The 11,078-nt window shown below is 42.0% G+C and overlaps 1 protein-coding gene across 1 annotated transcript; it reads right to left on the bottom strand.

Annotated features, from left to right (window-relative positions):
- Positions 1-933: 933 nt before the first annotated feature.
- On the bottom strand, positions 934-10,544 carry LOC105938618 (methionine aminopeptidase 2). The gene is given in 12 exon segments (XM_012880432.3): positions 934-1,509; positions 1,585-1,700; positions 4,691-4,794; positions 4,893-4,989; positions 6,703-6,797; positions 7,933-8,114; positions 8,218-8,379; positions 8,551-8,653; positions 9,248-9,310; positions 9,514-9,645; positions 10,365-10,521; positions 10,524-10,544. Coding segments are annotated over 12 exon segments (1,485 nt in total). The 3' UTR covers positions 934-1,256.
- Positions 10,545-11,078: the final 534 nt, after the last annotated feature.

Genomic DNA, 11,078 nt, shown 5'->3' on the forward strand with positions numbered 1-11,078 from the left:
TTGAGAACATTAGTGAACAAACGGCAACATGAAGACCAAGGAACACAGCAAACATCTCCCTTGCACCGTTCAACCCATCATTTGAGAAGGGAAAGAGTATAACCTCAAATATCCGTGGCATGGCTGTCCACCTAACTAACAGACCAGGGCAGAGATAGCATTAGAACACGCACATCCTGCGTATGAACCAACTAATTAATTACTGGTTAGAACAAGAATGCTTGTTCTGTTCGGGGGTATTTAATACTTTACAAGAAACTCAAATGCAGAATTCCTTGGCAGTCCTTACAGCAGCATGTTTTTTTTCTGCACCATTAAAATTTTAATTTAAATTTCTAACCAATCACAGTCGAACTGTCGTCTTAAAGACAAGCTGTGAGGTTTTGCAAAGAACTTTAAGTCTTTTAATCAGAGAAGCAGCCAAGAGGCCTACAGCAACACAAATCTATGAGAGGGCGTATAACAGAAGGCCATTGCAGGCAGAAAGCCATAAGAAGTCATGTTTAAGACATGGAGGGATGCAGCTAATATGTTGAAGGTGCTCTGGTCCAATGTAACCAAATTGAAAACAGAGCACATTAACTTGATCGCACCATCCCTACAGTAAAATATGTGGGAGCATCGTGCCGTAGGTATGCTTTTCTTCAGCAGACACAGAAAGGCTGGTCAAAGCTAAGTACAACAAGCTTAAAAGTACAGCCAGTTACAATGCAGCGATTTTGATCGAAGCGTATCCCCTGTGTTAGAATCCACTCAAAGTCCAGATCTAAGTTCAACTGAGACATTATCCATCGAACAGGAGCTGTTTTGCAAAGAAAAACGGGCAAAATTTGTATTCTGATGTGCAAAGCTGGTAGAGACAAACAGACTTGCAGTTGTACTTGCAGTAAAAGGGCGTTCTTCAGCGTAGAGATTAAAACGCATGCCACACTGTTCAGATTTTTATTTATTAAAACTTTGTTTCCCTGTCATTTAAAAAAAAAAAAAGTCTTTCCACTTAACAATTATGCACTTCCTTTTGTACATATCCCGTGATATCCAACTAACATACACTGTGGTTTGTGGTTATAAAGCGACAAAAAGGTGAACGAGCTCAAGAGCTATGAATGCCTTTACAAGGCACTGTACCTAAAGGGATTCAAGCTGTGGACAGTCAGGTCAGAGAGATATTGCATAAGTGGTGTCAGTCCGAAGACGTCCGCCGTCGCTCAGCTGCCACGCTTGTCCGGGTTCACCTGAGCTTCTTAGCCGCGCGCCTAATAGTCGTCTCCTCGGCTCACGACCTCCTTGCAGGTGGGCCTGAGGAGGATGGTGTGCTCGTACTGGGCGGTGTAGCTGCCCTTGATGTCGCACAGAGGCGGGTACGGGTCTATGATGCCGAGGTCGCACAGGTTCTTCAGCGCCATCAGGTACTTGCTCTCCCCCAGGCGGTCCAGCCAGCGGCGGCAGAAGGCCAGCGTGCCGAAGTTCTCATTAATCACGTTCAGCAGGTGTTTAGCCCTTGGTAGTCTGCAACGCAAGAGTTTTAACCTTAAAGACACGGATGAAATATACTCGAAAACCATGTCGGCGAGGAGGTCACACCTTATCGGCACGTGTCCGACGTTGAAGTTTTTCATGTAGTGAGAGCACTCCATGTCGTCGTGGACGGCACCTCTCCCTGTGCTGCCAAACGTCTCGATGGCGTAAGCTTCACCTTCCTGAAAGGCAGCGAAAGAGGCACTCATTATCCCGCTGACATAACATGAAGAATTGCCGTGAAAACCTAAAAAAAAAGGGCAGGAACCAGAGGACGCAGACGGCGCAGAAAAACGGGCTGAATGACAGAGTAAATTTGACAAAAACCTCAAGTTGTCAGCTGCTGATTTATTCACGTAAGGTGTAATGAGGGCAGTAGCGATCCTCGGCTGTGATTGGCTACGTCCCGCTGACATTCTGCGCCTCTATCATCCCGAGGCTGTTGTCGGAGTCCCTGTGGTATTAGCTGATAACTCTGCGCCACCCTCTGTCGCTGCACCGATAATCAGTCAAAGTGCTCGCAGTCCCACGGCACACCCAGCTGCTACTCCACTCTCTGATCACAAAAGCGGGGGTAATGGCCCTGTTACATCGACACACTTCAGCTAAAAATACAATGTGCAAAAGGTGCCACATCAGCATCCCTCCCCTGCCCCCCCCTGCAGCCTTCAGGTAAAAAGCTCAACGCAGCAACTTGCTGCTTCGGTCAAATGCAGCTGTTTTGCTGCAGCTGTGAGCGGAACGGCAGCTCTTTGTGTGGTAGCACTCGGCCTGTTTGTGAACTTTGTATGCCCACAGCTATATCCACGTTCTGTCACATGACATCCACCAACTGCGATATAATTTGGATTTGATGAGCAAATCAACACAAAGTAGTGCACATTGGGGAAGCAGAAGGAGCAAAGGGACTGTTGAAATAAGATTGTAACTGTGCAGAGGCTTTATTCGATGCTTTATACACTGCAAAAACGACACTAAAAATAAGTAGACTTTTCTTAAACTGAGTGCATTTGTCCTTGATTTGAGCAGGCAAAAAAGATGATTTGCCAATGGAATAAGATTTTTTGCACTTAATATAGGAACAACTTATCTCCGTCATCTTATTTCAAGTGCAGTTTATCTAATTATCTTATTTTAGGGATCAAAATACTCGTTCCATTGGCGGATGATCTTATTTGCGTGCTCAAATCAAGGACAAATGCACCAAGTTCAAGAGAATGTGACTTATTTTTAGTTCCGTTTTTGCAGTGTAGAATCACCTTTTTACAGTAATTACAGCTTTTCACATCTGGAGACTGAATTTTTCAATATTAGACTAATAGTCCCCATAAAATGCAAGTCCTGTCTGGCTATGTGGAGAAAGACCAGGGACATTCATTTTCAAGGCTTGCCACAAATTCTCTATTAGATTCAGATTTGGACTTTGACTAGGCCATTCTAACATGTAAAGGCGCTTTGATCTAAACCCCTGTATAGCTGCTCTGACTGCTCTTTAAGGACTTTTGTCCTGCCTGATGGTGAACTTTGGCCCCAGTCTTTTGTCGCCTCTGACATGTGTTCCTACAGGATTGTTGTGTATTTAGCACCATTAACTTACCAGACATGTTCTGCTGAAGAAAAGCAGGAAGCTGTCACCGCCGTGTTAATGGACAGTGTTCATTTTCCACCACAGGTTTTGGCACGTGGGCCAGAAAGTTCAGCTTTAGCCTCACCTGGGCGGTTTCACGTTTCACCCGAGACCTTGAACTGTATTTCATCCTTGAGAAGTTGGGTGCATTTGATTTTACTTATGGATTCAGAGTAAACGGGATGGGAAGTGGATTTTTTTTTTAGAGAAATAATATGAAGCCCATGTATCATTTTTCTTTCCCTTTTCACAATAAATCAACTGTCAACAAGGACAGCTTAAATATCATACGTGCACAAACTCATTTGTCCAACGCTTTTAAAAATGTATTAATTAAAATGTTCGAGGTTAAATAGTTTCCTTTGTGTAATCGTTATCTTGTTCATATAAAAGTGCACGAGACAATTTTCAATGAGTGTGAATACTTTGGGAGGCCATTCAATTAAAGATGTCAGGTTAAAGAGTGTGACTATGGAGCAATGAGGTGGACTGCCTCCGCACAAATTTTATGTACCAAAACTTCATCCCATTAAACTTAAGAATTGAAAAATGGCTTGTTTATGAGGTAAAACAGCCAACATTTCATGTCAGATGGCTTACAGGACTGTCTCAGAAAATTAGAATATTGTGATAAAGTTCTTTATTTTCTGTAATGCAATTAAAAAACATGAAATGTCATACATTCTGGATTCATTACAAATCAACTGAAATATCGCAAGCCTTTTATTGTTTTAATATCGCTGATTACGCCGTACAGCTGAAGAAAACTCAAAAATCCTATCTCAAAATATTAGAATATTTCCTCAGACCAAGTAAAAATAAATAAATTATTACAGCAAAACAAAATCAAACATTTGAAAATGTCCATTAATGCACTCAGTACTTGGTTGGGAATCCTTTTGCAGAGATTACTGCATCAATGCGGCGTGGCATGGAGGCAATCAGCCTGTGGCATTGCTGAGGTGTTATGGATGCCCAGGATGCTTCAATAGCGGCCTTTAGCTCATTTGCATTGTTGGCTCTGGTGTCTTTCAGCTTCTTCTTCACAATACCCCACAAATTCTCTATGGGGTTCAGGTCAGGGGAATTGGCAGGCCAATCAAGGACAGTAATGCCATGGTCAGTACACCAGTTACTGTGAGAATCTGATGTCGTCTCTTAACCACTACCATACCTGTGATTTAGTTTACTGAACCAAGCTGAGTGTTTTTCAAGGCTCAGGAAACCCTGCAGTGTTTCGAGTTAATTAGACGATTCAAGTGATTAGTTGAATAGCCTACTTGTATGCTTTTTCACGATATTCTTATATTTTGAGATAGGATATTTGGGTTTCTTAAGCTGTAAGCCATAATCGGCGATATTAAAACAATAAAAGGCTTGCGATATTTCAGTTGATTTGTAATGAATCCAGAATGTATGACATTTCATGTTTTTTAATTGCATTACAGAAAATAAAGAACTTTATCACAATATTCTAATTTTCTGAGACAGTCCTGTATGTGTGAAAATTCAGTCACAAACACATTTGCCAAATTGAGTCCAAACCTCCATTCTGGTTGCCTCTCCGCCTTTGACAATAGGAACAGTCTTCCCTGAGTGTATCCTGTACTGCCCGATCGAGTGGCCGTTGAGGTTCCTGACCGGCTTCACTGCAAAGGAAACACCAAAAAAAAAGGCGGCTTCAGTCATACATTCTCCGCAGAGGCCGACCTGGAAGAGAATGCGAAAACGTAAACCGTCTTTTTGCCTTGATATGTTTTCCCATCTATCTCCACTTCGTAAGACTCCATGACCTCCTGGATGGTTTCGCCAACATCGCACAGGCGCACATCAATTCCAGCACACTAGGAGAGATCCAACGCTCCGGGTGAATGACACAACCAGCACCGCACACAGCAGGAAACATCAGCAAGGTGAAAAACTTTACAAGGAAGTCATTTTTCTGCTAGTGTATGTGTGGAACCAAATTGCTGCCTTTGTTATTCTCACTATAGAAATATGGTGAGATAATATAAGTGTATCTCTTGTCAGAATGTATTTCGTCTTAAAACTGAACTAAACTTAATTTTATTATATTCAGTTGAGTTTTTCTCAATGGTAATATTGTGTTTCCATAGCCATGCTAAACTAATTTACGTAGCTTCTACTGTTAGATGTAAAACCTGCTTTTGATACAGTTAAGCATGATATCCTGATTTAAAAGCTTGAGCAGTGGGTGGGCTTTACAGGTTCAGCTCTTAAATGTTTCAGTTCTTACTCCTCAAATATAATTTTTATGAATGTCGATAATTGCATGTCCTCCCCTGCTGATAATCCATTTGGGGAACCACAAGGCTCCATTCTTGGACTGCTCCTTTTCCCGTTTTATCTGATCCCACTTTGGAGCTATTTTCGGAGGCATGATATTTCTTTCCATTTGTACGTGGAGGAACGGCAGTTGTATTGTCTGCTAAACCCGCAAGTTACCATGTGGGTGCTCTGTCCAACCTTTCCTTGATTATCTTGTTGATATTAAGAGTTAGTTGACAATAGATGTTAAACATTTTAATAAGAATGAAGTCACGTTCAGACCTAATGGCCCTACCAGGACCCTTTGAATTGAGCTTTCTGCCCTGGTGTCCTATGAGAAATCCCATGTTATAAACCTTGGATTAAAATTGGATCATACTGTAAAACTCGACAGTCCAGTAAACTTAGTGGTAAAACCCTGTTTTCCTGTTACAGTTTGTCAAAAATGAACCCTATTCTTTCCAAAACTGACCTGGAGACAACAATATGCACGCTTTATTTATCTCTCGCCTCGATCACTGCAATGACCTCCGCTTTGGTATTTGTGAGGCTTTCCCTGATTTTTAAACGGTAAAAATGACCGTGTTTCATTAACTTTGGCTTCCTTTCACTCGCTTCCTATTAATTTCAAGATTAATTTTAAAATCCTCTTATTTGTTTTTAAGCGCCTCAATAATCTTGCTCAATTTTATCCGTCTGAACCCACGTGCGCTATGTCGTTCCAACTGGACGAGTGGATCAAAAGCTTTTAGTGGCTCTAAAGCCCCGGCGTAAACCGAGCCGTTATTTTAATTAACCCTCTAATGCTGTACAACACTTTGGACAGCTTTACTGTTGTTTATAATGTTTTATAAACAAAAGTGGCAAAGTATGTTAGCGGATTATGGTAATAAATCTGCTCCGGTTTATTTAAAACAATAACTTTTAAAGATTAATTTGTGGAAGGACCCAACACTACCTTCTGTAGATGTATAGAAGGACGTGTGCCGTTTCCCCCTGTGAATTACGCTCTTTGCTTACAGGGCAATTTTCCGTTACATTTGCTCTTATTTACCCACTGAGGTTTTTCTCTGAATCAGCCCTTTGCGGCACGTTCTCAAGAGCACTGTGGCATTACTTTAGAGGTTGAACCACAAAGTAGCTCTATCTAGATAAGAAGATTTCTGTAAATATGCTCAGAAGACAGATAAGTAGACTCTCATCGATAAAATGTATTTGTGTATCTTATTATAAAAGGCCGTCAAACAGGGGGTAAAAAGCGGTGTTACCCTGATGCCGGTGTCGGTCGCGTCTCTCACAGCTTCCAGCAGTCGGTCGAACTTTGGGTTGAAAGTGACGGTGAACGCGCAGTCGATTATTCGACCTGAAAGACAAAACCATTTACATATTGGGTTCCATGACATTCGCTAAAATGTAAGCATATGCTGTTTTGTTCAGATTTTGTCACTTTATAGACATTATTAGCATTTATAGAGTGGGAAGAAAAATAAGTATACTCACACATAAAAAAATACAAGATAAAAATCTAAAAAAGTGTGGCATGGCTTCAGTAAACATTTTGTAGGACCTTCCTAACACGTCTACCTCCACATTCCCCTGTAAGGGTTTCCAGTTACATCTCTACAAGCTGTGCACATCTATAAACTAACATTTTGCGCGCTTTACTTTGCTACATAGCTCAAACTTAATTGGACTGAATGAAGAAACTTAAATTTTAAAGCCTTGTCACACAGTCTCTATTTTTTTTAGGTATTGGCTTTGACTAGACCATTTCAACACATGAATATGCTTTTATCTAAAGCTCTGGGTGTATTTTAAAGATTGTTTTCCTGCTGGAAGGTGACCCTCTGGTCCCAGTCTCGAGTTTTTTTAGCCCCTGAGATTTGGATTTTCATGCATGCTCAGTATGAGGGATTGCTGAAAAGCCATCGACAATGCAGGCGACTGTCCAGTGTGGCTCTACGCTCTTTCAGGAGTGAGAGCTGCATGACAAGACTCAATGCAATCTGCTGGGTTTCCTTAGATAGGAAACGTTTAACCAATCTTTCTGCATGATTTCATTGAATTTGACTTTGTAAAGTGCCTTGAGATGTAATGGGTGGTGAATCGGCGCTATATCAATAGAATTCAACAATGAAAATCTAAGTCTCTCCTCTGGATTGGTTTAAATATGAAAACATCACAGTAAAAGGAGTTTTATACAAATGCATATAAAACACGTTTTTATTATTCTGGGCAAACACTTCAAAATCTATATCATTTTTCTTTCACTACACAGTTATGCACAACTTTGTGTTGATCTATAACATTAAATACCACCAAAATATACTGAAGCTTGTAGTTTTAACTGCACAAAGTGTGAAAAAGTCATTACAGTTCTCGGGAAATGTTTATTACAAGAACAAAACACTGAAATCCGAATTTATCTAGTCTCACCAGCTGTGAAATACGATGGTATAACACCAACAGCGCTCAAAGAGTTATTAAAGAGCTCTTACCGTTGATGTGTGTACCAAAATCTATTTTGCAGACGTCGTCGTAGCGCAGCACGGTCGGGTCTCCTGCGTTTGGGGTGTAGTGGGCAGCGCAGTGGTTGATGGAGCAGCCAGTTGGAAACGCCAGGCCGGCATTCAGCCCATCTTCTTTGATGAGCCTCCTGGAGCAATCCTCTAGCTTCTCACTGCCACAAACAGAAAGCAGCAAAGAAGGACGGTGCAAGATGACGACGTAAGAGGGAGGTAGGACTCAAGCCTTGAGGAAAGCTCCCTCGGCGTGTTCCTCACCAGATCTCTATCATGGTCATCCCCGGTTTGATCCAGCTCCTGACATAAGAGCGCACCTGTCGGTGGGCCTCAGCTGCCTGCCTGAAGTCGCTCCACATTTCCTCGTTGGCTCGGTCCATTGCCCGCTTCTCCTCGCTGGTGGTCCGCCATGCTGCGCTGCGGCTAACGGGAGATGTGGCCACATGAAAACAAGGCACTCGTTATTTGCCCATTACACAAATCCCGTCACATTGGAAAAGGCATGGATGTGTTTCTATGTCCAAGGTATAGGTGCAAAGTGAGTAAAAAGTAGGCCCTGCAGGAGACTTCTGGTCAAGTGTGGAGGTCACACACCCGTCTTTCGATGGGGGGTATTCACACTCCTCTCCCTTTGGAAAGTCCCCGTTGGGATAGAGCTCACAAATAGGTACTGTGGGAGGGTCAGTCTGTCCCTTCACTGTGGCCCAGATAGAGAAAAGTAGAAACACGGGAAAGAAGAGGGATATAGGGCAGAAAAACATGTTAAAGAACACTGATATTTCCACTTGGGAACACAGCACAACTCCTGCTTTCAGATCATAACCTGTAAAAAAAAGAAAAAAAAGTATCTATTTCAAGGCTTATTGCTATACATTCATACCCATTTTGTCACCTTATCATAACTTTAAAGTGTTTTATTGATATTTTTGTGTGATAGACCAACATAACATAGTGCATAATTATGAAGTGTGAGAAAAGTAATTAGTAGTTTCAACAGTTTTTAACAAATAATGTTTTTGTGTTGTGTTTATTGTTATTCATATACTCACTGTTATCAGAGTGAAGGGGGATTTCTATAGAATACGTTGAAAACCCCACATCCCTTTCCTTCCACTTCACAGTTTATGTTCGTCTATAACAACGGCTATAACTAAACTAAAATACATGGAAAATCAGCAGTTGCTACGTGAAAAAATGTGGAAAGGCTCAGGGGCTTTACAGGGTTTTATACAGCTCTGTAAATGTGACTGCAGACTGGTGCGTTTTTCTGCGTTAAACTCCAACTCCTCACCTCCTTTCTTCTTCTTCTTCTTCCTCTTCTTTTTGACAGCTGAGTTTTCCCCCTCGTCGCCGTCTGTTTGAAGGCATCAATAGTTTTGATGCAGCCATTAAAGTGAGGAAATATTGACGGAGGGCGGGGGGGGCATGCGCTCAAAAATCAGACAACAGGCCTGCAGATGGGGGGCGGCTGAATCGCACAGTGGCCTTCTTAAGCACACTTTGAGCTCCAGCCGCACCTCTGCTGCAGGTGAGCGTCACTGGAGATGAAGGAGATACCTTCTTCTGCATCCTCGGGCCTCTCTTTGTCCTCCAGGGTTTGCTGCTCCAGCTGTGCTGCCACTTCGCCGACACCTCTGGCATCTCCAGAGTCCCCCTCTGCTTCGTTTGTCCCTGCTGCAAAGTCACATACTGTTGTGCATCCATGTGCACACACACATAGACACACACACACACACACACACGCACAGTTGATAATTTGTGGTTCACCTCAAGAAAGTGCATCCACTATGTTGTGAACTTGGCAGGGCTTGTGAATAATTCCTTGACGACACCTTAGTCTTTATCCTCAAGGGCATATGTACCTTGTAGCATTACGCCGCTAAGTGCTGTGTGGAATAAACATGTCTTGTAATGCAACAAAAGCAACTCAGCCCTTTTGGTGCCTCCTTCTTAAAATAAAATAGCTATACAATGATACATTGCAGGTATCAATGGCTTCTTTTCCTTTCTTTCTTTCTTTATATATATATATATATATATATATATATATATATATATATATATATATATATATATATATATATATATATATATATGCACTGAACTGTTGCTGCTTCTGTTAAATGAAACTCATCCATTTTAAACGAGATCTTATTGTATCCCTCTCTTTTTGTACTTGCATGGCAACTTTAAAGTCATTTTGACGCCTATTAAGACATTTTCAAGTAATCACTCTGTTCCCAAATCGAGTTGCAGCCTCAGAGAAACCCTCTATGACAGGTTGGTAACTCTCCTGTCCCGTCCCGCATGTTTGAGGCTCTTTTACTACATTAAACTGGAGTGAAATGAGGAGGGGGGGCACATTTTTGCGCTGCATCGCCCCCCCTCCCAGGATTGATGCGCCTCACCTGGCACGCTGGTCCTGCTCCTCTTCTTCTTTCTTCTCTTCTTCTTCACTGCCTCGCAGGTGTCCGCGTCCTCTCTTTCCTCGCCGTTCAAGTCGTCCCCATTGAGAAGTTGAGGCTCCACTTCGCGCTGTGGCTCCGGCTCCGCCATGATCAGCGACTGAGAGGAGCGAAGTGACGCATAGTAAGGCTGCTGGGAGCCTCCAAGTGGCCACAAAAGGTAAAAGATAAAAAAAAAAAAAAAAAAAAAAAACCGCGGCCAGTAATGACTCTCATCTCAGTTTCACTTGGTGAGATAAGACAAGGGGTTGCACACTTGTACCAATAAGAATAGCCTTTTTGGGGGGCCTTTTTTCCATCTTTTTTATTTTAATATATAACAGTTTGAGTCAAAACTGTAAAAGGTCTTCAACCTGAGCCGGCCAGAGGCAGAAGTGAACACAGGCACCACTTAGGGCATCCAGGCCTGTCCATTAGGTGCCTGAATATGTGTCAGTGGTGCTCTGGGCCATCCATCCAACCATCCAATGGTAGCGAAATTAATGGAATTAGTAAACTTTAACATTTACAGCATCATTTAAGAATAATAAAAAAAAATATTTAAGTTATTTTAATTAGTAAATGTATGTTTTGTAATACATTTAAGACTTAATCTGTATCAACAGCAAACATGCTTGAATCGGAGGCATCAAACATTTGCTCAGTTCATTCTGAGTT

The sequence above is a fragment of the Fundulus heteroclitus genome, chromosome 2 (assembly GCF_011125445.2).
Source record: "Fundulus heteroclitus isolate FHET01 chromosome 2, MU-UCD_Fhet_4.1, whole genome shotgun sequence".
NCBI lineage: Eukaryota > Metazoa > Chordata > Actinopteri > Cyprinodontiformes > Fundulidae > Fundulus > Fundulus heteroclitus.